Raw genomic sequence first — 27,752 nt, forward strand, 5'->3', positions numbered from 1 at the left:
ATTTAAACTTACATAAATCTTCTCCAACTGGCCTGGAACCAGGAAAGGACCAGTCTGCAGTGCCTCTGCCAATGAAAATGGAGCTCGGAGGGGTGCGTGCAGGCCCTCCTGCATCCAACTTTCAGACATGACAGCCTCCTCAGCCCTCTGCTAGTGAAAATGGAGATCAGGGGGGGACTGCCGCCCCCACTTCTGTTTTCACTAGCAGAGGGCTATCCAAACAAACTAAAAACAAAACAAACGGAGAAGTGTTTCCCCTTTTGTATTTGAGCATGCAAGAAGGGACAGGAAAGGGGAAGGGGAAAGAGGAAAGAACAGGAAAAGATGGGAAGAGAGCAAGGAAGAAAAAATAAGGAAAGAGGGGAAGGAAGAAGAAAGGAGAAGGAAGAGGGGTAGAAAAAGAAGGAAGGAAGGAAGGAAGGAAGGAAGGAAGGAAGGAAGGAAGGAAGGAAGGAAGGAAGGAAGGAGGGAGGGAAGTGTTGGAAGAAATGTCCATCTGGGTTCAGTTCCAAGTGGGGAAAAAGATACTGGAAACATGGAGGCTGCTTGGAAAGATGGTTTAATGGTGGACAGGATCACATGGCTTGAGCTCCTGAACAGAAAAGGGGGATCACATGCTTCCAGATGTTGGGTGAAGAAGAAAAGAGGGCAAGATGCTGAAAGTTCCTGGTTTTATGCCCTCTCTGGCCTTTGATTTTGATCTTGTATTCTGACTGGTTGTCAGACTCCCATGGGGCCATGCAGGGGCAGCTCTGTGGGCTGCCTTGAGTCCAAGTTTGGTTGAGCATTGCTTCTTCCCAAGTGCCCTGTGGTGAGATGGGTAAAGGGCTAATACTATCATGGCTTAATCCCATCACCCTGGAGCTGAAGGGGGAGATCTTTGTTAGGTAGAATAGATGGCCCAGGCTTTTTAAATGGCCCATTGACAAAGGTGGGGGCTTTTAAGAGTGAGTGTGCTTCCTGCTTAAAAACATGTTTCTCCATTCCTGATCCAGGGAAATATAATATTCTTCCTTTTCAATATTTCCCAGGATATTTTATTTTTCTGGGAGAGGAGGGATTAACTTCCTACGCAAGGAAGGAAGGAAGGAAGGAAGGAAGGAAGGAAGGAAGGAAGGAAGGAAGGAAGGAAGGAAGGAAGGAAGGAAGGAAGGAAGGAAGGAAGGAAGGAAGGAAGGAAGGAAGATTATAGTGAGAGTGAGGGAGGGTCTAAGGCAGGGGTGTCCAAACTTGGGAACTTTAAGACTTGTGGACTTCAACTCCCAGAATTCTGGGAGTTGAAGTCCACAAGTCTTAAAGTTCCCAAGTTTGGACACCCCTGGTCTAAGGGAAGTCGTGCCTTAGTACTGGGCCACCACAGATGCTTCTGACAAGAGTCCTGTGTCACACCCACCCTGGACACCCCCCACCCACCCCGCCCCAGCCCTCTGAGGTCAAACACAACCCTGATGTTGCTCTCAATAAAATTGAGTTTGAGTTAGATTGATAGAATATTTGAGGTTCAAATGAACTGTGGGCTCCTTGTACTCTCTCAGCTTGGTGTTTTTCTGGCAGACATTTCATTACCAAACTAGGTAACATCCTCAGTGCTAGCATCATCAGTGAGAGAGCACCCAAGACCTCACAAAGACTGGGTTTTTAAACATTCAAACTTCTAATATATTTGTTTGAAACATGTATTTTTATTCTATTTGGCCCATTCCGTTTTGACACTTGCCCTAATAAAAGGGGGTCTAAGTATATTGCCAGCTTCTCCCATCTCAGAAAGAGTAAGAGGTTTATATTCTACTTCCTGCCATTGTTTTCAAAGATTGGCCTTTAACTTAACAGGGTTCAAAGAAACCTTTTATTCAGAAAAACACTTATGAGGCTGAGAAATACTAGTCAGACTGTCTTCCAATCCAGTGCAGTCCATTCCTTGGATTTATATTGTTGAAAGCGGCAGTGTTTCTAAGAGAGATCGATACACAGCGATAATCCAATGTTATTGATACGTTGCATTGAGAAAGTGTCTTTCCCTCCTTTGCATCTGTTCAGATGAGTAGCTCTTTTGAATTTCCAAAACGGCCAGAGAACTGTAGCTCAATTTTTGCTCTGTCAAGGCGCAGCCTAACGTTCAGCTGAATGTTCCTTTACGTTCCTGTCAAACGCGCAATGCTTTTATCTAACCTTCCGCCACAGAAAAGGGAAAAGGCTAGGGGGAAAAAACAACAAGAAAAGCGCGCTCCTCGCCGTGCTCCTCTGCACTTTCTATCGTCTATATGTGACTAAAGGCTTCCTTGCGAGGGTGCTGGGCAGATCCTCGCGGTTGCAGCCCGTCTGGTCATGTGACGTGACGGTTCTGGGCAAGGCCACAGAACGAGCAGCCCGAGGGTATGGGCGCTAGTCAATGGCTGCTCGCATCGCTTGGGAACGGCTCTTAAGGGGGGACGAGGCATGGAAGGGGCGCGCTTGTGGCTTATGGTGGCAGCCGTGCTGGGAATGGGGTCGAAGAGCATGGGTAAGTTCGTTTATCTCTCTCTCTCTCTCTCGGCTCGGCCATGAGCCACGGGGAGAGAAAGCTACCGTGAGAAAAATTTGACAGCGTTTCCGCTTTATCGGAGACAACAGTCTCATCTCTTGGGATAAGAGGAGGGACGTTACGGAACGAGAGGGCGAGGGCTCGTTCCGTTGCCCAGCCTTTGAGAAACACGGGTTGACCAGCCAGCGCACCGAAGAACTGAGCTGAATTGAATTAAGCGTGTTTTGAAAAGAAAAGGAAAAAAAAAAGGGGGGGTGAATCAAAAAGCTGAAGGACATGAAGTAATAATGGCTCTTTTCAACCGTGGCCCCCTTTGCCCTGATCTCACTGCGGTAAGAGAAAATAACAGCCCTCCCATGAGTAAACCACCCCATCGGAGCATCAGCACTTCTTAAGCGTAGAGGCTGATCTGAATAAGGAGCAAGTGCATGGGGGCAGGATTGGAGCAGGAGGTTGAGGGAGGTAGCAGATCCCAGAGGAGGACGAAGAGGAGGCTTCATAGAAAGCCGGTAACCCTTATCAGGGCACTATAAACAAATTCCCTACCCTCCACCCCACCCCACCCCCTTTTGTGCAACCTGGCTGGGACTGAGTTCCTTGCCCAAGCAGAGAAAAAGGCTGGTCCTTCGTGTTGGAAAGTCTAGAGCAAGGGTGTCCAACTTTGGCAATTTTAAGAGTTGTGGACTTCAGCTTCCAGGATTTCCCAGCTGGCTATGCTCAAAGTGCTACTGCCAGATCAGTTTATCTCCTTGGGGAGACATCTCATTTTGAACATTATTTTAAATTTTAGTTTGGATTGCCGAGGCTCCAAGTCTGTTTCTGTTTTCAATCCCTGCTCTTCAAAGTTTAAGGCAAGAAAAAGAATAAATGTCAGTGGATTCTCTTTATCCTTGGAGACTCCAGTGCTTGCTTTCTTTTGCTCGCTCTCTACCTCCATACAAGTAGTTCTCCACTTACAACCGTTCATTTAGTGGCAGATCAAAGTTACAAACAGCACTGAAAAAAATGGCTTATGACTGTTTTTCAGACTTGCAACCATTGCTGCATCCCCATGGTCACATGATCAAAATTTAGATGCTTGCAACCCGATCTAGATTGCGGTAGTGTCCAAGTCTGTTGGAGATCACCTTTAGCAATCTTCTGACAAGCAATGGGGAAGCTTAGATTCATTAACAACCATGTTGTTAACTTAATAACTGCAGTGATTCACTTACCAACTGTGGCAAGAAAGGTTGTAAATTGGGGCAAAACTCACTTAATTGTCTTGCTTAGCAACTGACATCTGGGGCTCAATTGTGGTCATAAATTGAGGACTATATCTACAAAGTTTTTTGCCACATTGACCATCTTTCAAGGAGACAGACAGTTCCAAAAAGCCTGGTGCTCAACTGATTTCAAAAGTTAGGGTGACCAAGACTGTTTTTTAGGTTGCGGATTTTTCATCATGGTTCTATCATATCCTTCAGTAGAAAAAAAAACATCCTATAATAACATAAGTGATCTTTATTGTCTATTATGATCTTGATATTTAGGGGCAGTATAGTTGTAAGTTAGTTTGTTCAAAATACTCAGCTGATTTATTTATTTCTCACCTTCATTGTTTTTGAAAAATGCTTCAAGGATCTGCTTAACTTGTGACTTCCTTTTCAACAAACATGATCTTGCTATTGCTACATTTCATGTTTCTTGTGTTAGTGATGAGTTAGCATTAATGAGAATAGCTAAATTAAGAATGTAATGCAAATGTGTATATTCTGGATGACACTCAGAGCATCATGATGCTACTTTGAGAGAATAAATGCACTGAAGTGAATATTGAGGGGTTTTTTCTATGACTTTTTTCTATTGTTTGTACCCCTGTGTACTGACTGCATAGGTTCCTCATAGTCCGCTGGATTGGAGTTGCATAATAGTTAAATAAATAAATCAGTTAGTCACCCTTGGCTTATTATTGCTTTCTCTCTACTTTGCCTTCACTGTTTTCATCAGTGGCTGGAATTTCCCATCACATGTAAAAAAAATCAGAAAAACATCAACAGGAGATAGCTTAGTGAGTTATAGATACAAAGCCATCATTGGTGATTTTTGAATTATTATTATATACAGGTAGTCCTTGAGGTACGATTTAATGGAGGCTGTACCATTAGGATTGTAAATAAAAACTCATAAAATGAATCAGACTGATTTTTTTTTCATTTTTTACCCCATTTGTTAAATGAATCAATGAATCAACTGGGGTAGTAAAAAAGATAATTAATTAATAATTTAATAATAATTTATTAAATTTCTAGACTGCCCCCTCTCCCCGGAGGGACTCGGGGCGGTGTACAGGCATAAATTTAAAACATATAAACAATCAAACACATAAGTAAGACCAGATTAAACAGCCCCTGTACAATTTATAAAAATTAAAACACAGACCTTAAAACCAATCTTAAAATTTAGAAATAGGACTGAGGTGGGATAGGTGGAATTAGGCCAAGCCGGCTAGCTGGAATAGGTGGGTTTTAAGTTTCTGACGGAAGGAGCGGAGATCCGTAGTCATTCTAATGTCGAGGGGGAGGTCATTCCAGAGGGTCGGGCCCATCACAGAGAAGGCCCTTCCCCTAGGCGTCGTCCGCTGGCACAGCCTAGTGGACGGCACCCGGAGGAGTCCCTCTCTGTGTGAGCGAATCGGCCAGAGGGACGTATGGGGCAGGATACGATCCCGCAAATAACTAGGTCCTGTGCCATGGAGCGCCTTAAAAATGATGGTCAACACCTTGAAGCGCACCCAAAAAGCCACAGGTAGCCAGTGTAGCCAGTGTGCAGGAGAGGTGTTACGTGGGAGTAGCTAGAGACTCCCGAGACTGCCCGCGCGGCCGCATTCTGAACCAGCTGTAGCCTTCGGGTGCATCTCAAGGGGAGCCCCATGTAGAGAGCGTTACAGTAGTCTAGCCGGGATGTCACAAGCGCATGAGTGACTGTGCGAAGGGCGTTCCGGTCCAATAGGGGACGCATTTGGCGCACCAGGCGAACCTGGTGGAACGCCCCCCTGGCCACGGCTGTCACATGGTCATCCATGGACAACCGGGTATCCAGAAGGATGCCCAAATTGCGTGCCCGATCCACGGGGGCCAGACATTCGCCCCCAATGGCCAGTGATGGAGTAAGCTGGTTGAACCAGGGCGCCGGTAGCCACAGCCACTCAGTCTTGGACGGGTTGAGCTTGAGTCTGTTACTTCCCATCCAGATCCGTACGGCTTCCAGACACCGGGACATCACTTCGATAGCATCGTTGGGGTGGTTTGAGGTAGAAATGTACAGCTGGGTATCATCCGCGTACAGATGGTAGTCTACCCCAAACCCACGAATGATCTCGGCCAGCAGCTTCATATATGTATTGAACATGAGAGGCGAGACGACCAACCCCTGTGGCACCCCACAAGAGAGAGGCCTCGAGGTTGACCTCTGCCCCCCTGCCAATACAAATTGCACTCGGCCAGAGAGGTAGGAGGAGAACCACCGCAAAACGGTGCCCCTCACCCCCAACCCCTCCAGTCGATGCAATAGTATACCATGGTCGATGGTATCGAAAGCCGCCGAGAGATCTAATAGGACCAGGATGGAGGAGCAACCCCCATCTCTGGCCCTCCAGAGATCATCCACCAACGTGACCAATGCCGTCTCCGTGCTGTGGTCGGGCCGGAAACCAGACTGGTGCGGGTCCAGATAATCATTTTCCTCCAAGTGGCGCGGAAACTGTTGTGCCACCACACTCTCTACAACCTTCGCCAGAAAGCAAAGGTTGGAGACGGGACGGTAGTTGGCTAACAGAGCTGGGTCCAGGGAAGGCTTCTTGAGGAGGGGCCTCACCACCGCCTCTTTCAGGGTGGCTGGCAGAAACCCCTCACTCAAGGAAGCGTTGACTAACTCCTGGAGCCAGCCTCGTGTGACCTCCCAGGATGCCAGTACAAGCCAGGAGGACACGGGTCCAATAAACATGTGGTGGCTCGCAGTTGCCTATGCAACCTGTCCATATCTTCGGAAGTAACAGAGTCAAACTCCTCCCAGAATGGGACCTCACGACCCGCCTCCGACGACCCTTCTAGACCACTAGTAGGGACCAACTCGCTTCGAATCTGAGCAATTTTGTCCTGCAGATACTCCCCAAATTCCTCTGCTCTGCCCTGCAGAGGAGCTTCCCGCGGCCTCTGTTGGAGGAGGGAGCGGGTCACCCCAAACAGGGCGGCAGGGCGGTTATCTGTGGACGCAATAAGAGTGGCACAATACTGACGCTTGGCCACTCTTAAAGCCACAAGGTAAGTCCGTAAATGGGCTCTTACCTGAGTTCGGTCAGATTCAGAGCGTGATGATCTCCATCTGCTCTCTAGGCGTCTCTTGTGGCGCTTCATCACCCTCAGCTCCTCGGTAAACCAAGGAGCCTGTGTGGTTCGCTGCCGCATGAGAGGCCGCAAAGGCGCCACCCGGTCCAAGGCCCCAGCGGCCGCACTATTCCATGCAGCCACTAGATCCTCCGAATGAGTGTGGGTCAGGGCTACAGGAAGTGGCCCGAGCTCCGTCTGGAACCTATCAGGGTGATGAGAATGATAAAAAATAATACTATAGCCACATAACATGGGCAAATATACTTAGATATAGATCAATACTGTGAGAATTAGGTATTCAACAGAGTGGTGGCACAAGGAAAAACTATCCATGTTTTGGCATATAATAGCAACATCCTGAGGGAAGGAGTTGAAATAATTTATATTGTGAGGGATTTGTAGATACTTTCATAGCCTTCTTTCGACCTGCACAATATACAGGTCTTCAATGGCAGGAAGACTGGTTGCAATTGTTCTCTCTGCAGTTCTAACTATCTGTAGGAGTCTGTACCTGTACTATTTAGTTGCTGTACCGAACCAGACAATTATCAAAGTATAAATGACACTCAATAATTCCTCTGTAGAACTATCAACAGCTCATGGGGCAGTCTGAACTTCCTAAGTTGACACAGGAAGAACATTCTTACTTGTGTCTTTTTAAAGATGGTTCAAATATTAGATATCTTTCAAATTCTGGAAGATTATAGAATCCAAGAATGCTTCTATTTCTGATACTGTGCAGTCAAATATAGTACGTGGTGGTCTTCCTAAAATCCACACTCCTCTCTACAGTTTTAATCATGTTCAGCTCCAAATTGTTCCAGCTGTACCACAGGGCCAATTGTTCAACTTCCTGTCTATATGCAGATTCATCACCAGCTCAAATGAGACCAATGATTATTGTATCATCTGCAAACTTTTGGGATGGAGTCATTGGTGTAGAGAAAGAAGAGCAGTGGAGAGCCTGTTCCACATAGCCTGCGGAAAACCTGTGTTAATCAACCAGGTGCTCAATGTGATTTTCCCTAGCTTCACCTTTTGTATCTGTCAATAAGCTGAAAACCTAAAAGTATGGACAGATACAGTTAGCTGAATCCGTTTGCAGTGAAGAATTTCTGGAACGATAATATTGAATGCTAAGCTGAAGTCTACGAAAAAGACTCGTGAATAGATCCTTAGGGATTCAAGATGTTGCAAGATGTCATGCACAATGTTCCCTCTAATTTTTTTTCGATGTGAGCAGAAAAGTATAGTGTTTGAGCGGCACATTTTCATGCCTGAGCACCTGAATTTTTTTCACAGATGTCACCTAAGACAACAACGAAATCAGTATTATTTGAAACTCAAAGTTATGTTTCTTCAAGGTACCCGCTTAATTCAAAGTGTTATATAATGTCAGTATCACTTAACAACGCTCCTGCTTAGCAACCAAAATGTTGGCTCAGGAACTCTGGCATTTGAAGCACGCAACTCTTAAAGCTGTCAAGTTACAAGACCCTTGCACCCCTAACCCTTTAGGAAAAAAAACCCCAGGGGTCTTCAAACCTGACAGCTTGAAGACTTGTGGACTTCAACTCCCAGAATTCCTCCTCCAGTCATGTTGACTCAGGAACTCTGGCATTGAAGTGTGCAAGTCTTAAAGCTGTCAAGTTACAAGATCCTTGCACCCCTAATCCTTTAGGGAAAAAAACCCCAGGGTCTTCAAATCTGACAGCTTTAAGACTTGTGGACTTCAACTCCCAGAATTCCTCCTCCAGTCCTGTTGGCTCAGGAACTCTGGCATTTGAAGCATGGAAGTCTTAAAGCTGTCAAGTTACAAGACCCTTCCACCCCTAGAAAAAAACGCAGAGGTCTTCAAACCTGACAGCTTTAAGACTTGTGGACTTCAACTCCCAGAATTCCTCCTCCAGTCATGTTGCAGCGACGTCATCTGCGTGGATCTGCTCCATCTTTGCTTTCTTCATTGTGGGCAGGGCTGCTGCTGAAGATGCCGACGAGTTGCCACCAGAATAACTGCTGCTACCTCCTCCTCCTCCAACAGCACCACCAGATTTGCTCCTGAGCTCAGCGCCGTTACCCCTGCCTGCTCCTCCTCCTCCGTGCTTTTGAGGATCCATGAGGCTTTTTTCCCCCCTGCTCCCCCCCCCGCCTTCCTACTGTCTCCTGCAGCCTCATGGCTCCTCAAAAGCACGGCGGAGGAGGAGGAGGGGGCAGGGGTAACCCAGCGCTGAGCTCAGGTGCTCTGAGCGGAGGGGAGGCGCCGCTGCCACGCGCGGAGATGCCGGCTGGAGCTTTGGCGGCTTCATCTCAGCCGCAGCGCCGGGCGGCAAATCCGGCAGTGCTGCCTGTTAGAGGAGGAGGAGGAGGTGGTAGCAGTTCTTCCGGTGGCAGGGGGGGGCTTTGGGGCTTCACAACTAGCCTCAGTCGCCCCGTGCTCCTCAAAGCAAGTCTGGGGAAGTCCTTTGCGGGCGGCCCGTTCTAGCTGCCTGCGAAGGACCTCCCCAGCTTCTGGAGCCTGTGGCAATAGAAATCACTGCGCGGCAGTTGAAAACTGCTGCGCAGTGTTTTCTTGCCACCTGCGCGGGCGCACAGCCCGCATCTTAGAGGGAACATAGGTCATGCAGTTTTAGGGCATCTTCTGCCAATACACTGGTATTGTTCAGTAGGCAGACTGCAAGGGATCTAACAGTTGTTCCATAGTGATTTTCAGGTGGGGTCAGCACTAACCTGTCAAAGGTCTTGATAACTATAGATATCAGAGCAACCAGTCTATAATCATTCAGCTCCTTGATGGAGGATTTCTTGGGAATCGGAATGATAGTAGAGCGTTTCAAACAAGAAGGGACATAGCACATCTCCAGTGATCTTTAATAGATACGGCCAGTTGTTCAGCACAACTTTTCAAGCAAGAACGAGTTACTCTGTCAGGGTCTGGGGCTTTTCCAATCTTTTGTCTATGAAATAGGTCTCACACATCTTTTTCTAAGATCACCAGAGGTGTGGCCTAGAGCACACACACCCCAACCTTTTGGGCACCAAGCACCGGTTCCGTGGAGAGATGTCTTTCTGCGGACCAGAGGGAACGTGGTTTCTTGTGCTGCCTGCATCCTGTGGATGGGGCTTTGCTTATTTGTATGGCCCAGTTTCAAGAATGCTGTGGCCCGGTGCTGGTCCATAGACTGGAGTTTGGGGACCCCTGGCCTAGAGGGTTGGAGATAGGTATAGGAGATTTGGCTACTTTGGGTGAATCTGAGTTGGGAAAGATAACAATAGTTGACAATTATCTCCTCTCAAATATACATATATGTAGATTCAAGCAGTTTGTAACTGACAGCTGGCAATTTTGTCAATTGCACAGATTTTCTGCTCCAAGACTTTTTGGTATGAACTGAGGAGCAAATAACATGGGTTTTGTTATTTGTTAACTAACATAGTTAGTTTGAATTTTAATCTGATTTATATTCTTTCTTTTAAAGTGAGGTTCAAGATTTATTAGCTTTTAACATTCCTAAGTTTTCCTAAGCTGGAGACTAGTTCCTGATAAGAAAAGTTTGTTAGTACAAATTGGGGTCTGTCTTATCTCTTGTGAACTCTAAGCAACCTTTCTCCTTACAATTTATTACCCTTGACCTCATTTTAATAAACATGTATGCTATTATCCTATCCAATCAACTTTTCTCTTTCAGATTTCTTTGTTATCTTAACTATAAAAGGGGATGTAAGCTAAAGATCTGGGTTCCCTCTTTGAATGAGGAATCCCTTTTGTCTGAATATTCTGATAAATTGTAATAAAGCGATCTTCCTGTCTCAGTTTGTCTCATTGGAAAATATGCACACCAAGGCACGATCCTGAAAAAGGCATACTTTGCCATCAGAACCCACTGTCCCAATAACTACTAGGACCACCACCACTGGTTTATGCCATAATCTTTCAGTTTCATTTTTCAGATCTTGATACTTTGTGATCTTCTCCAATTTTTTGTCTTGGATTCTACTATCCCCTAGTATTTATCCACATTTTCTTCTTTTCAACCAATTATATCTGGTGTGTTATGAGCAAAGACCTTTATCCGTCTGTATTCAGAAAACCCATAATATTTTAACCTGCACATTTTTTGGCTTTTACTATGTTCTTTTCTAAAATATTCACAGGTTTAACATGTCTGGAACACCCACAAAATGTTACCATCAGTGTTATTAATGCAAATATTACACTGAAATGGGACTGGGATAATCCATGCGGCCTCAGTGTAACATTTTCAGTACAATACCACACGTAAGTATACATTTTATCCTGTTTTGCAACACTTTTGAACAGAATTCTATTTTGTTAAATTAGGCAAATGCAGCACATAAAGTTTATGTTACTTTAAAGCAGGAATAGTAATGAACAACACTGTACATGCAGATGTGTTCTTAATGCTTTCATCTGGATTTTTTTTAAAAAAATAAAGTATATATTTTATATATGGTGCAAGATAGAGTACTGCAAAGGATAGGGGATATTTCCATAATTTTCTATCGGTCAAGGAATTCCAGCTGGCAGAGTCCAGGAGAAGAGCCTTTTTTGCCCTGGTTCCTGCTGTCCAGAATACAGTGTCCCGACCCCTCCCATCCGTTGTCGTCATTCTCACCCACCCACCCACCCACCCATGGGTGAGATGCACACCCACTGTTTTGGCCTTCTGAAAGGGCCTAAAGACCTGGCTCTGCCAATGCCTTGGGGCCCTAATAGGGGTATGGAGGTGTTTAATGGATTAAGAGAAGACCTCACCTCCTCCCTATCTTGCTCCTTTGCTCTCAATATTTGTTAATTTTAATTCAACTTAATCTTACTATTTATTGTGCTAATATTTCATACTGGCATTTTATTAAATAATTGTATGATACCTAGAATCTCTGCTGATCATATGGGTAGCATATAAGTTTAATGAATAAATAAAACTTCTGGGGCCAACATAAGTATAATAACATTCTTTCTTTTGTTTTTTCACGAATGACTGGTTCTCAGCATTTTATTTGAAAATGTGTCCAAGACCTTTTGCTTTCTTTTTGCAATTATTCCAGAGACTCTGCAATCTGGGCAGCTGTTCCTCAATGTCAGAATATAATTGTCACAGAATGTGATCTCTCGTCAACAATTCAAGATTATTTATCATCTTATAATGTGACTATAAGAGTGAATACTCTGAAAAAGCACTCTTCTTATGCCTTTTTAGAATTTACTCCTTATCTAGAAGGTATGAATCTTTGCCTTGTTTACTCACATTAGAAAACAAAGTTGGTAATTAAATATGAACCTTTATTTTACTTGTCTCCACAAGCCACAACAGTATCTTAATGATTTTGCTTGAATTTAGAAGCTGTCGTGTCAGACCTCATTAGTAGTTGGAGAAGAGGGCAGACATGACTTCCCTCCTCATGACAGAGTGCCAATAAGAAAATAGATTTTATTGTGTGAAGGTTCAAATCATTCTGGAGAACTGAAGCTTTGTAATGTTCCTGATAAAATAATTTTCTAATATGTGTTGGGCCTTCATATCATAAAATGTCATTTTCTTACAAGCATTTGAAACATTCCCTTTTGTTTCTGGTTAAAACACAGAGAAATCTTCTAAAAAATTAAGGCAATAGCTATTCTTTTTTGCACTGTTATCAGAGAAACCAAATGGTTTCTGTGGGATTATTAGGAGTAGAGCTGAATTGAAAGCATGTGTACCACTGCCTTTCTATTGCTACATAATGATTGGACTTAAAGTTGCCATATCAGGGGTTTCTATTGGAGTTATTAAATAATTTTCCATTTATTAAAGAAACTTGTCCTTTCTTCTTGTTCCACCATTATACGGTAGAACTTCGGAATTTTCAGGAGATGCTTTGAGGATGAAAACTTTTTATCTTTCTTGGGAAGACAGAGAAAGGAACAGTGGAGATTATACTTTTTTCTTTGGTAGCTACTCATTATCCCCCATTTATGTGTTTATCAGACAGCTTACTTTTGGACAGATTATCAAGTCCTTTCTCCTACCCATTTCTTATCCTTTTACTACTGGTGGCAACCCTTTTACTCACTCATTAGCTCTTAAGGCTAGAAAACTCACTCACTCTTTCCAACTTACAATTTTTCAATTATTTTACATTAGCCACCTTCCTTTCATGCCAGATTCTCTTTCTCTTTGATATGCAGGCATTTCCCAAGAGCTCTGTGATTATCTCTTAATCTTTCATTTAAAAAATAATAAATGTCACAAAAGAAGCAGGCTCTTTCCTTCTGTCTACCCTGCATTTGAAATCACAGCTCCTCTTTCTGCAAGAAACGTGCTATTGCTGTTTTCTTAATTTCTTAAAAGTATAGCAACAAACATCCATATTTCTTCCTTCTTGGACTAACATCAGAGGAAAAGTGAGACAGAAGGAGTGTCTCCCAGTGTACAGTCACAGTGCACTTTGCTAATGTATGTTTTGGCTCTTGTTATTTAACTTTAATGCTAGAGAATTTACAGAATAAAGGCTGGAGTACTTCATGCTCTCTAATTAAAGTTTGCACTTATATTTTAAATATAAAAATAAGTAATATGTAGAACAGGAGTAAGATGCCTGTCAAGGTCTTAGAATTATATTTAACTTTTCATGGGAAATACATACAAGGAGATTATGAAGTGGTGGACTCTATTGTGCATGCTCCATTCTGAAAGACAGTTGGGGACAGGGTTATGTTTGTTTGTTTGTTTGTTTATTTATTTGGATTTATATGCCGCCCTTCTCCAAAAGGACTCAGGGCGGCGTACAACATTAAAAAAACACACATCCCAAAAGTTAAAAAAAAATTAAAGACATATTCAAAAAAACAAACCAAATTTAAAAGACAATACATTTAAAATAAGTTAAAATTAACAGGCCAGGCCAGCTTGCTGGAAAAGCCAACTTTTTAGGGCGCATCGGAAGCACCGGAGGGCAGGGATTATGCGAAGCTCCAGGGGCAGCTCATTCCAGAGGGAAGGGAATGTTGTATGCTTTGACTTTATTAAAAATACAGTGTTAGGGTATCTTCTCCATTTTTATATATGCACTGCCTCACAATGATAAGAAATTGGACTGCAAACTTTGGACCTTTGTATCAGAGGTCCACAGTACAATTAGAGGAATTTCCAGAATCATTATGGGTTACATTTGTTTTAACTTCCATTGTGAAAGACACCAACACTAATTATGAATATTGTTCAGTAAAACATGGTTAAAAGAATCTATGGTTTAACATGATGTGTGAACATGGTATTATGATCAGAAAGAGTAGTTCTACATGCTTTTTCCAGTGATAGGTGATTTCAGTGATTTCCACTGAAACCTGCCTTGCTGGAATGATAAAAGACATCTCTTTTAAAGGTGAAATAGAGCTCTTACCCAGAAGTGGATGATCCCAAAGTACCTCAACTCTTCATGGCTGAATAGAATTTGAATCTTCTTTTTTTTTTTTTGGTCTACACATTTAATTAACACTTTTTTTACAACTAGCAAGCTTCCTGTTTTTATGGGGGTTCAAACTAGTTCTTCTCCCATCTTACTTTTGTCACGGCCCTGGAGTCAGACTCTGTAAAAACTGCTCCAGCTGAACCAGTGGAATGTCAGCCTCAGGGGCCCCAAGGCAGGAATCACATGAGGCTGATCAAGTACAGGTACCTTTGGACCAGCGGGAGCACTCAGATAATGGTGGACAACCTTCAAGCTCCTGGACTTGATGAGTAGAGCAAAGAATGGAGCAAAGACACTCAATGAAGTTCCTTGCCAAGCAAGAGAGTAAATCCCTTGATTTAAGGCAGCTGGCTGGAGCTTGATTGAAGAAGCAGCTCTGACACATGTTTTCCCCCTGGAAACAATGGTCAGATCTCTTGTTGTGGTGTCTCCTATAATCCTAATTTTTAGAATAGCTGACAAACCTGCCTTGGTTCTCCGACTGCTCCAGCTGGGCCAATGGATTTGGTTTCCCTTCTGTATGTTCCTACTGAAAGTGAAACTACGTAGGCAAGCTTTTCAAGGGACTCTGTTTTGATTTGCATTCCTTGGCTTGCCTGCCATTATCTATTCAGCCTTGAGGAAATTGCTATTTTCACCTAGGAATGAATGGGTTTGAGATTGAAACCCAAAACAGGACAACTTTGAACATTCCCCTTTTTAAAAAAAATACATTTTTCTTTGCGCCTTGTGGATAAGAAAAGGCTGATGTCCACAATAGCAACCATTGAGTAGGGTTGCCAGGTGCCATATTCCAAAGCAGCTGTCTTTTTTCTACCAGCTGTCTTTCTTATTTGGGACCTACTCTAACCACCTGAGGCAGCCATGAGCAACCTATTTTTTCCTAGACCCTTCTTGGTCATAGGGTTCTAAAGTCTTTATTGCTGCCTTCTAAATAATTAACTTGTTTTTTAAAAAAAAAATCCTAACTGTTTCATGGCATAAAGAGGAAATTTATGGAGAACCAGGTAAAGCTATCCAATATGCTTGGGTAGAAATGAAATTTATGGAGAACTCAGTGATAATTCTTGGCTATTGCCAAGGATGCTTGATACTGTCACTGACCTTAGTCCCATCCTACTTTCTTTAGCTACTATTGAGCACAATGAATCATTCTATTTGTTGAAAAGAGGATGAGCAAGTGAGCAAGAGGAACTATGCAAGGACAGGGAATAAGGTATGGCCATTGTTACTGCTTTCATCTTGGACCAAGATATAGGTACTGCTTCTAAGCAAAGGTGTTGCAAAGTTTTGATTAAAAAAGCTACAATAAATATTTAGTTGTCATTTGTTTTTAATGATATTATATTTTAGTCTGCTGAACTGGAGACAGTACCTATGGTTGGGTTCACACATTACATCATGCCATTTTTTAAACCATGATTTGTGGACTAATTCATAATTACTTTTACCTTTGGCATTCCACTATGCTGCAAACAAACCATTTCATCTTTCTTCATTTTTGTTTTAATGCTTCTCATGAAAAAATTCACAGAGTAAGAAAAAATAAACCTACCTCTAAAATAACCCATATACAGAATTATGCAACAAATATACACAACCGTGTCTACCAAATTAAAATCTTCACTTACAACATTCTCTCTTCCTATGTTTAGTGGCATAATGTGGTCTTGATTGCTGTCTTTAAATCAGGATGGAAAAGAATAGAAGGATCTCTATGGGGAGGCGATTAGGGTATGAGAGCAATAATCAAAATGTCAGTTTCTGAGACTCTGTCAGTCAGATGGATTTCTTGTATTGACAGGATCTGGAGCGTATGGACAATATTCAACTTGATTAGATAGGCAGATTAATATGGGAGGAGGCAATTCCACATATAACTTAGTTCAGAGCTATATAGGGCCTTAAAGATTATTGACAGCACTTGCAACCCAATCAGCAACCAATGCAGCTCCCGAAATTATGTGATTACCAAAGGGTATTGTATTGTAGGAATGATCTTGGGCAGGGGTGTTAAACTCATGGCGTTATGGTGGCTTCACTTGACGTATTGTGACTTTTTTCCCCTTTGCTAAACCAGGTATGGGCATGGCCAGCATGTGACGCATCTAGTTTGCGGGATGCGAGTTTGACAGCCCTGTTCTTGGGAGAAAGGGCAAAGATATACAGCCAAGGGAATGGTTAGTTAAGAGGCAGGTCTATGGTTGTCCTGGTGATCAATAATTCCATGGCCTGTTCTAGGGAATGGAAGTTGTAGACGCCCAACATCTGTTTGGGGAATTCTACCGCAACCTTAGTAGATGGGCTGAGAATACTGATAGGGATGGGGAGGAATGGGACACAGTAGTAAGTCCAATGCCCCCTTAGGCCTAAGCACAAACAAGTTCATAGAATTTAGGACATAATATATCTTGATGGATGACAATAGCTATCCCATCCTCTTCTATCCCAGGACTATGGTTTAGTACAATTTATAAATACTTCAGGGTGAGTACTATTAATTTTTTCTGCTGATATTTTCATCTATAGCTCAAGTGGGTCCTCCAGGAGTTTGGTTTGAATCAACATATGGAGATGTAAAAATCAATATTTTACATCCTGAGGGAGATCAACAAAAAATGTGGAAGCAAGAACCGTTAAAATATCAGTTAACTATCTGGAAAAATGCAACCCATTCTAAGGTAACATGTTTATTTCTTATATGATTAATATTTCCTCAGATATTTGTGTATGTGTATGTGTAGAAACCATTATGATAGAAGTATACATGAAATAGGTTTCTACATTTCTTTCAGAAATAATTTTTTTCCTAAAGTGTACTTAATTACTCGTTCAAAAGTTGTCTTGAATTCTGGGGCATTTTTAGTAAATAAAAATAAGAGCAAACCTTACTTCCTTCTAGAATTAATGATGTTACCTACTTTAGTAATGAAATGTCTGCAAGAAAACCATCAAGCTCAGTGAGCACCAAGGATCCCAGAATAGTTTTTTATTTTATTTATTTTATACAAATATGGAGTTTCAATAGAGCTACATAATTGTACTTGACAACTTTCTTAAGCTACCTATGAGAATTAGTGTGAAATTACTCAAATATTCAGCATGTATACTTCCTCCTTGATACTTTCCTAGCAAAATCTGCCAGCTGGTGGCATAAAGTTTGTAACCATGCAGGACTTCATGGCTTCTGTGGTCAGCATGAATCTATCCCAAATCATTGGTGGCATAATATAAATTAGAGTTGCACATTAGATCAGTTTTATATCAGGGCCAGTTAATCAGGTAGAGAAGGACATTAACTTCAGTCTGTTACCATGGACAGATCACTCTATGGTTTTCCAGAATGTTGGCGCATCTTCCACTGGGGAGATAGGGTCTCACCCAGACAACTGCTAGACCTGGCGGGAATCCAGAGATATTGTGGGTATCTAGTGGATTGTTCAACCAAAGCCCTAATTGCCATCTAGAATGGGTAGGTGGCATCACCCTAATGTGATTTCAATCTTTGTCCCAATCCTGGGGCACATCTTTGTTTACTGAGGAGCTTTGGGAGATGACAGAAAAGGCTCCTGGGGTGATGTTGGAGGAGGATGTGGAATGAGTTCGATCAAATATGGATAAAACTTCATATTAGGGTTTACCTGGTGGCAATAAGGGTGTTTCTTTACTCTTATTTAATCTGTAGATAGTTGTCTAGTATTCCTGTTTAGGGTGACCCATGCCCTACTGGACAGGGGCAGACCACTGGACAATCTGCAGGGTTGCTGGAAGAAATATTCTGGCTGTCCACCAGATAAAGTTTCTCAGATCCACTATGGCTTAGACTCCAACTGGGCAAGTCCAGCCAAGTTTCAAGGGATTCAGTCTTGTGGAATGATCTGGGATGAGTTTTAACCAATAAGACTGCTTGGATCTGCATAACTTCATAAATATTTGAGTTTTCATTAATTTGATGCACTCAAATCTATATCATTCTTGCTATATAAAGAAAAATGATTGGTTGTCTTTACCCATAGTCAAAGTTCCTTCCCAATTCATATTTTTTATTGAAGAGCAGAAAGAAGTTGGAGTGGTAGAATGAAAATTAGTTCTGTGCTGTGTGTTCTGTTCAGAATTCCCCAGTCTCTCTCCATACTGTTGATTTTTCCACAAGGGAAAAGTACAAAATATGTATATCACTTTTGCCCTGCAGTGACAGACGACATTTTGATATACGTAATAGTAAACACTTTTGCATTGGGGTAGTTGCTCTGCTATGAACAATATGGGAATTTTACTTGGAAGATACATTAGATATTAACTGCTCTCATCAGTTCCAAAACACTCCCTTCCAACCTCACAATTCAAGAAAGGTAAGCAGTGACATCCCTAGAAAAGACCTGAGTGTCATCATCTTGCCAACTGATAAAGGAAGATGCACAGTAGTCCTAAACACAAATGACTACAAAGTCAAGGTAAATAGTTTACTAAAGGATACTGCTAAGTATGAGGCTTTGAAGAGAGATCCTTCCAACACTTATAAGTTTATGGGTTGCCTGCAACAACTATTGAAGGACAGTGACATTGACAAGTCATAATACGCCTGCCTTTATCCTGGGGAAATTACTCCATGCATATATGGATCCCCCAAAATCCAGAAAGAAGGAACTCCACTCAGGCCAATTGTCAATGGCATCAGCTCAGACACATAAAACATTGCAAAACATCTAGCCACCTTATTAGCTCCTCTGGTTGGTAACATCACCCATCACACCAGTCAGCAAGGTTCAGAAACTAAAATGAATCCTGATGAAACAATGGTTTCTTATGATATCACTTTTCACCTGCATTCCGACAGCTGAAGTAGTCACAGGGGTGAGGAAACTAGTATAAGACAACACATTAGGTAACAGAACCAACCTTAGCACAGACTGCATATGTAATATGCTGGACCACCATTCTATTTCAAATACAACAAAGATTTTTTTTTACAGAGAAAAGCACTGCTATGCTATGAGCTCACCTGTTGTCCCCCATTGTGGCCAATGTCTACATGGAAAAAGTAGAATCAAAGGACTATTCCTTCTTTCACAGGAATTCCACCCACCCATTGGTATAGATACATGGAGGATACCTGGGTCAAAGTTAAAACATAGGAAATGGAAGCCTTCACTCAACACATTAATATGTGGAAAATAACATTTAAGTTCACACCAGGAGATGTTAAGGGGCATAGCCTGGCCTTCCTGTCTGTGCAGTGCGTATAAGAAACCCACACACAGAGATTAGTATTTATCTTTTGACTCCCATCACCCATTGGAGCACATACTGGCAGTAATCGAAACCTTATATCACCGGGCTGAAAGTCTGCCCACAAACAAAGAGGGGAAATAAAACAAAAACCTATCAAGGAAGCACTCAAAACTTGAAATTATCCCACTCTGTTTTTGTCAAATCCACAAAAAGATGCAGTAGGAACATCTTCACTTCAGACAGAAAAGGAGAGAACAACAAACAGAACAGCATTTGTCATTCTATATGCATTTGGGGCGGGATGAAGCTATTTTCTGAATTTGATTTTTCTACACCAGTATTTTTCAAGTTTGGCAACTTTAAGATATCAACTTGCCCATGTTAAGCCAATAAAATATCTTATTTTAACTTTCTGCGACAAGAATTGTCAACATTGTTGTAGTATTGTAATAATAGTAATACAATTATTACAATAATAATAACTAACAATAAATTCAATTGCCTCTAGAAAAAAACACAATCGATTTTACCAGGTGAAATCATTTATGATCTTAAACCAGAAACTACTTACTGTTTGAAAGTTAAAGCACATACGGATGATCACTCTTCTCTTTACAGTCCCGTGCATTGTATACAGACTTCTAAAGGTATGTATTTCTATGTGTTCATTTTAAGCATAGAAATCTCTTGAAACCTGTTTTTTTTTTAATCCTAGCATTTTATTTACTATTATATGGCATTTAGAATCATGTTTTCTTCCCTCTAGTCCAGGGGTGTCCAAACTTGGGAACTTTAAGACTTGTGGACTTCAACTCCCAGAATTCCCCAGCCAGGCTGGCTGGGGAATTCTGGGAGTTGAAGTCCACAAGTCTTAAAGTTCCCAAGTTTGGACACCCCTGCTCTAGTCTACTGTAATCAAGATATGGGAAAGGAGTTAGTCTGACTATCTTACCTATATCCCTATCTACCAATCTTTCTTGGACACTTCCGGTTCCGGCGGCTACGGCGACGAGCGAGGACTTTGCCCGCTCCTGCTCTTTGGTGGGCTTCCCCCGTCTTCGGGGGGGCACAGGACGCCCCGAAGAGGCGTCCTGCCGAAGGAGCGGCTCGCGGAAGGCTCTGGCACCGGCGGCGGCTGGTGGGGGCTTTTCCGCTTTGCTCCAGGCACCGGGGAGCAGTTTTGGAGGACGCGCCTGCGTCTCGCCCCATGCCGATCGGAGAATGCAAAACTGAAGGAAGCAGCGGTGGTGCGGTGAGATGCTTCCTCTCTTCATCCCCTTACTTTTGAATGGATAGACTTTTCAGTAATTTTAAAAGTTAACCTTTCGGATTCACTCTTTGAGGAGCGGCTAGAGGGGAGGGGGATTCCCCCCCCTTGGACAAGCGGCTTGTTAAAATTCTGCTCTCGCCCCCAGGGGAAGGAGGAGGGGGGAGAGCCAACTAACGATGCCTCACCCCAGCAAAAGTGCTTTTCATGGGACTTAGATACAGAACTTATTGATGATCTGAGAACTTTTTGAACTTTTAATTTTTTTTTTTATGCCTCTGAGCCCAAAGCTGGCAGGGCAAGATGGCACACTTCCGTTGTCTTCATGAACTGTGAAACCTGACTCCACCTTTAAAATTCAGGCTTCCGGTCTTTGTCTCCGAGTCGCCCAGAGGAATCTCTTGTGGATTGTGATTTTTTGAACTCTTTGGAGAAAAAACTTTTATCTATTGCTAGAGTGACTAAAGAAACTCCCACCTGTTTGGATCCTCTGCCTTCTGGACTCGCCTGCCTGCTCTACTTCTCCAGCTGCCCAGTTTCTACACTGACTGATCTCTTTGCTTTTTAAACCATGTCTCCAAAAAGACCACCTCCTGGAAAACCTGGCTTTGCCACTTCTGCTCCAACATCTGCAACATCCAGTCCAGCCACACAGTCAAAGATAACAGAACTGATGCAACCTAAGACTACAGAGATAGACCTTCAACAAATGCTTCAACAAATTCTACAGGGCCAGGAGGAAATCAAGAAACAGCTAAGGGAAATGAAAGATGAAATTAAAGAAAATCAAGCTCAAATTTATAAGAATTCACAGAGACTGGACCTTGTGGAGGGTGGGGTGGCGGAGGCGAGAGGGGGGTAGAGGCTTTACAGAAGGGAAACAAAGAACTTGATATCCAACAAATGAAAACAGAGTTTGAGAGAATGTCCTTTTATCTTAGATTTCAAAATGTAATAGAAACAGATGGGGAAAACATAAGGGACATTATGACTAACATTTTAGCTGAATACATACACAAAGATAAACAGCAGATGGAATGGGAGATAGATCTGACCTATAGAGTGATTTCAGCATATGCCAGAACACACAATGTACCCAGGGAGGTTCATATTAAATTCCTTAGGAAAAGCACAAGAGATGAAATTCTGGGTGTACAAAGGGGGCAAACACTGACATACCATGACAGGGAGATAACCATTCTAAAGCAGATTCCCAAAAAAATTAGGGAGAAAAGGAAAAACTATTCGCAATTGGCGAATAAACTATACCAGAAGGGGGTGTGGTTTAGATGGTTGATGCCTGAAGGTATGCTGATATTCTGGGAGGAGACAAGAATCAGAATCAACACACCCATAGAGGCACAGGCCTTTATGGAAAAAAATAAAGCGAACCTAGAAAAAACAGAAGATACCACAATGGTCACACAGGACACGGGAGGGGCCGGAGCTCTGCCAGCGGGGGGTGAAGGGGCAACACCAAGAAAGCTCAGATCACAAAAATGAATAAGAAAACCACAATGTTATAAACAGACCGAAAGTAATAATGAAATTATATCTAGACTATATATCATAACTATATAAACCGATTGAAAATTATCTTTTCTAGAATTAATATGCTGATTTTTTATGATTATGTATTAATGTTTGATATTTAGATGTAACCTATGAGTTTGGAGGGAGGGGGCGTCTGCCACACTTGCAACTGCCAAAATTTGTAACCATTCCACTTACCCTTTTCCTTATAAATGTTTTAAAAAACCAATAAAACTTTTTGGAAAAAAAAAAAGATATGGGAAAGGAGTTAGTCTGACTATCTTACCTATATCCCTATCTACCAATCTTTCTTGGAGATTTCTCTAATACAACCATCAAAGTGGATACCTTAACGAGCGTCTTTTAAGGCCTGAGAAAGGGACAGAGACAGTTGGTAACTGTGGTATATTTTATTAAGCCAAGAAAGTAGAAACTCAGCAGCTCTCTAGTAATGTATTTCTTAATAGGAGCTAGATGGCTATTGAAGAGTGTATACTATTTATTTGTTTTCTTCTCAAAAACTAGCGAACAAGTTTAATAAAGCCTAAATCTAGCAAAAATGTCAAATTCTGAAAAGTGAACAGGCTCCCTTTGTTTTCTGCAAGATTGTAGAAATCTGATGGGAATAGGGATTTGCTGATATTGGAGAACCTGCCTTTAATATGGTTTACTGTAATGTAAGATGCCAACATAACTCTTTCTTCGTCTTTAATTGGGCTAGAGATGTGTATTTGGCTCTCCATTCTTGCTATTTTTTAAAAAAAAACTTTCAATTTTTTTTCTCCTTTTAGTTTGGATTGGACTACCTCGTCCTGAAAATCTTCAAATTCATAGCTTGAATATGAAGCATCTCTTATATTGGGATAATCTATATCATGGAAATGTGAGCTTCATAGTACAGCTGCTTCTGTAAGAATCCTTATTATGTATTTCTTATTTTCATATTGCATCTCATTTCTACTATTTGTATTGTTTGGAAACTTCGTGCATGTGTGCGTGCTGAAATATTTGACGATTAGTAGGGGGGTGCATACGTACATGCGCTGCTGTAAGAATGATGACAGTGAAGTGACATCATTGGTGGGGCCAAAGGATGTTTAATTGATAACAGACATTATCTACACATATGACAGTTTAACATATTCCATTGTTTATTGTCCTGCCAAAGACAGAATGATTGAATTACTTTTTGGTTAGAGTTGGAATATAATATGCTGATAAGTATATTGCATTCAATTAACTTTTTATTCCTATAGTGGATACAAAGCCCATCATTCTCTTGATATTTCAAAGGAATGGAAAAATGTATCTAACTGTGAAAATATCCGAACTATATTTTGTGATCTCTCATCTGACATTGGCTCCAAAGGAATTTTCTATCTCCGTGTGCAGGCAATACATAGTCATAACAAGTCACCTTGGTCTAAAACCTTAGAATTTAAACCTGAAGAACAAAGTAAGTTTCACTATTTACATCCATTCTCTTGTTGCTTATGAATAATACAGAAATACTTAATATTGTTCATCAAAATGTCTGTAGTGCAGCTTGTAAGTAATGTATGTGTTTGTATATGCATACAGAAACATAATTCTTGAAAGCTTACTGTAAAGCACAAAATAGCATTATATCATAGCAGGGTTTTTTTAAGAGTTTTTTTTTAAAAAAACAAGTGCAAACTCTCCTTAATGAATATGCAGAATGGGCAGCGTATGGCCTTAAATAACTTATTTGAGCTCCTCCTAGTAAGCACAGTAAATGAGGATGACATTTCCTGACTACTTGAAAGAAAAAAAAATGTAGTTGGATGGTTAGGTTGCTTACAGACCCTGAAGTGCCCATTCCCTTAAAAGCCCTCAGAGAAAATGATTGAATCATAATTTTAATTTGGGAAAGAAAATCATATTGCCCCTTAAACTCTACCTAGCAGCTCAATTCAGTGGTGGGTTCCGGATCCCGTCGCAACCGGTACTCTGCAACGGCAGGCGTGCACCATGTGTACGCGCGCTGCGCACACATGCACACCACCGCCCTGTGACGCTCCAGCTGCTCGGCGGAGCATTGCGTAGGCGCCGTATGCTGCATGCGCAAATAGTAGGGTCAAATACCAGTAAGGAGAGTGGGCGGGCCCTCCGCAGCACCATACCAGAATGGTACCTCCTGCTCCCACCAAGCACTGGTACGCCCACCACTGGCTCAATTGGACACAAAGACCAGCAGAACAATAAGACTGAATGAATACCAACCTGCTCCAGTTTGAAAATGGTTTCTTAATTGCCTGTAATATCAGAATCCCTCTGAAGTGAATGGAAATGTGTTAGCAGTATTTCACTATGAATTGCTGCTGCAAATCTTCAGTTATACTCAGAAGGATGTAATTAGAATTATACAACTTGTATAATTCTAATTACAGAATTACTACAGGCAGAGACTAATTACTACAGGCAGAGACTGTTTAAAAAGTATATTTTTTTAAAAAAAACTCTTTTGAAATATACATTTTGTTTTAGTTTTAGAGTTTAGAGTTTTAGCTTCCAAAGGCATGTTAAATGTATAATAAATATCAAATTATTTTAAAGATCAAATGGGCCCACCAAATGTTTCAGTCAATGCCAGTGAGGATTCAATTAATGTTTTCATCACTTCTCCTGGAGAGTCTGAAAACAACCCAATGAGTGATACATATGACCTGACTTACAAAGTTTGGTATTGGACTTCATCTATCAAGGTAACATTTTTATTGTTCAAGAGCAAATACATATTTGTATCAAAGCCTTTTACCTCAAACCTTCTAAAAATCTATGAAATATTTGATAATTTTGCTGCTTTTGCAGTCCAACTGGACCACTTGGAAGATGATGAAGAAATTACTGGCATGCCACTATGGCAAAATACAGCTTTTATCTTCCACTTGAATTATTTCAACATTGAGCCCAATAAAATAATTGTTTGTGCATGTAAGTGTACCTATGTCCTCCTGACTCATTCTTAGAGATGTTATAGTTCACTTCTGCAGAACATGCTGTCATTGGAATCCTCTTCAAAATATTTTATGGATTTTGTTTTGGAAGATAGTTACACTTTAAAATTACAAGTTGTTAAGGACAGGCCAACAGTGCAATGTATTCACCCATGCTTTTTCCAGACAACATTTCCACTAAAAAACTGACTAACCACACAGTAGTTTTCAAACACACCCACAGCCACAAAAACGTGGCTGGTTTTAAAAGCTACTGTATTTGTGCTTCTGTATTTTCTCCACATATTTTCAAATAATTTTCATACTTCTACTTATGTACAAGCATGGTTAACGTATCATTTAAAAATGAATCCTTAAATCTTAAATGTATCTTTTAAAAAATGAATCCTTAAATAATATAGTACAATTTTGCCTTTTCATTTCAATATTTTCAAGTGGAAAGTATAACTTTGTCACCGGTGCTTTCTTCAGTTATTGGTCTGGTTTATCCATGTATGTATACCCCCTTTCATGTTTTTTTGCAGAAGGAACTCAGACGTAAACCATCACAGTTTATAATCTCAAATCTGATCTCCTCAACATTATATTGCTTACAAGTGCAAGCATTTGCCGAATTATATAATAAAAGTAGTGCTTTTAGCAATGTAACTTGCATTAATACAGCCAAAGGTATGTTAACATTTGATTTGGAATATCTTATATCTCTGCTCGCATTTTTAGTATTTATATTGTGCCTGTTAGGTATATTAGGGTTTCAAAGTGTAAAATTACATTCATAACTTTTAAAAGAACTGCAACTTCAAAATATTCACAGACTTGAAAGCAGATTTTTTAACAACATAACTGACTCTTTGGAATGGTTTTGAGAAAGATTGAAAAGGATTGTATTTCATAATATGGCAGATTCAATAAGAAGCTATTTTCAATCTTATGTTAAATGCATATTTATTAGAAAGCATATAATCATTTTATTTGAAGCTTTTATTGAGACAAAATGGTACTCTCAGAGCCCATGTACATTTGGATGTCCTTATTTTTGCATAAAATTAATTTGTTAGTCTGGGAAATAAATAATTCTGGGAAAGGTTGAATGTAACTTTTTTGAATTTGTCATAAATTTGAATGGTTGTTTAAAAAATTGACTGTAAATTGAGGACTACCTGTATTTTGTCAGACATCTTTGGAGTTGTGTCTGGCCCCTTCATTAGTGATATTTCAGAAGGAATTGAAAATTTAATTCTGGTGAGCTTTCAGACTCGGAACTGCCTTTGTTTCTTATATATGTGTTACAGTGAAAGTCCGAAATCTGGTGAATGTCGACATTCACCGGTGAATGTCGACATTCACATAGTCGCTTGGTGTATGTCCGAAATATTTGCTAAATACCCTTATCCTCTCGACACCCTTACCCTAATACCCTTATCCTCTTGACACCTCGGCTCCTCTCTTTTCGACCTCCACCAGAGCATATCTGTGATTGGCGACATACACCGGTGAGGGTCCGAATGTAAAATAATGTAATGAAATATTCGATCTTTCACCGACGTATTTAGTATGTGTCGACATTCACCAATTTCGGTCTTTCACGGTGACATATGTTTTTCAAGCTACTTTATATTGTGTTGGGAAGATGGATAATATTTTACTGTATGGCTTGTTTAGTTCGAAAGCATGTAACAAAAAATACATATGTGTGAGGGGAACCTTTACCTTACATTGACCAAAGTCTGGTAGTATGAGTGCTATAAAAAGCTGTGAGCAGCTAAACGCTGCTGCTGGTAGGCTTGCTATAAAATTACATTTACATAAAAATATAATGTAAACCCTTCCTCTGTTCTACATGATAAGTGCTTGCTACGTGAGTTATTTTCATGGGGATGAGACTCTGCTGACTCCTATTGACAGAGGGGAAGTAATTCCACTGAGTTTCATGGATCAGTTGCTCCTGATAGTAAGAAGGCTAAAATGCTGAATTGGGTATAATGGAGGTATATTGGGGAAGATTTTAGGACTCTGTATCCAAACTACAATGAGCAAAAACAGATGAGAAAAAATAAACTTTTAAGTGTGTATGTAGGCAAATATAAAATTCTGTCCTGCATGATACAAGCCATCAAGTCTATTAATGAGAAGAAATCCACTTTGCTTTCTTGTGCAACCCCGTTTCATTTCATTTAGCTTGATTCTCTTTTTGTTTTATAGGAGAATCTTCACATCTCATCCCCCTATTTAGTTTTTTCGGCGTGTTTTTAATAATATGTTTCATCGTTGCTATTTGCTATGCTTGGAGAAATATAAACTATGTATTCTTCCCAAAATGTAAACCTCCAAGGGTCATAGACATAGAGGTATGTATCAACAACTTAACATATTTAAAGTAAATA

General features: G+C 41.1%; 1 protein-coding gene across 1 annotated transcript in view; it reads left to right on the plus strand.

Annotated features, from left to right (window-relative positions):
• The first annotated feature begins 2,327 nt into the window (after positions 1–2,327).
• IFNAR1 (interferon alpha and beta receptor subunit 1) overlaps positions 2,328–27,752 on the plus strand; it is a 28,604-nt gene continuing 3,179 nt past the window's right edge. Inside the window, exons 1-10 of the mRNA XM_081951294.1 lie at positions 2,328–2,500; positions 11,041–11,164; positions 11,956–12,128; positions 16,888–17,039; positions 20,099–20,237; positions 23,182–23,299; positions 23,647–23,846; positions 24,968–25,116; positions 25,893–26,037; positions 27,571–27,716. Coding sequence (XP_081807420.1) covers positions 2,437–2,500; positions 11,041–11,164; positions 11,956–12,128; positions 16,888–17,039; positions 20,099–20,237; positions 23,182–23,299; positions 23,647–23,846; positions 24,968–25,116; positions 25,893–26,037; positions 27,571–27,716 — 1,410 coding nt within the window. The 5' untranslated portion in view covers positions 2,328–2,436. The remainder of the gene's footprint in view (positions 2,501–11,040; positions 11,165–11,955; positions 12,129–16,887; positions 17,040–20,098; positions 20,238–23,181; positions 23,300–23,646; positions 23,847–24,967; positions 25,117–25,892; positions 26,038–27,570; positions 27,717–27,752) is intronic.

Source organism: Natrix helvetica (assembly GCF_964273705.1).
Source record: "Natrix helvetica genome assembly, chromosome: 4".
Classification (NCBI taxonomy): Eukaryota; Metazoa; Chordata; class Lepidosauria; order Squamata; family Natricidae; genus Natrix; species Natrix helvetica.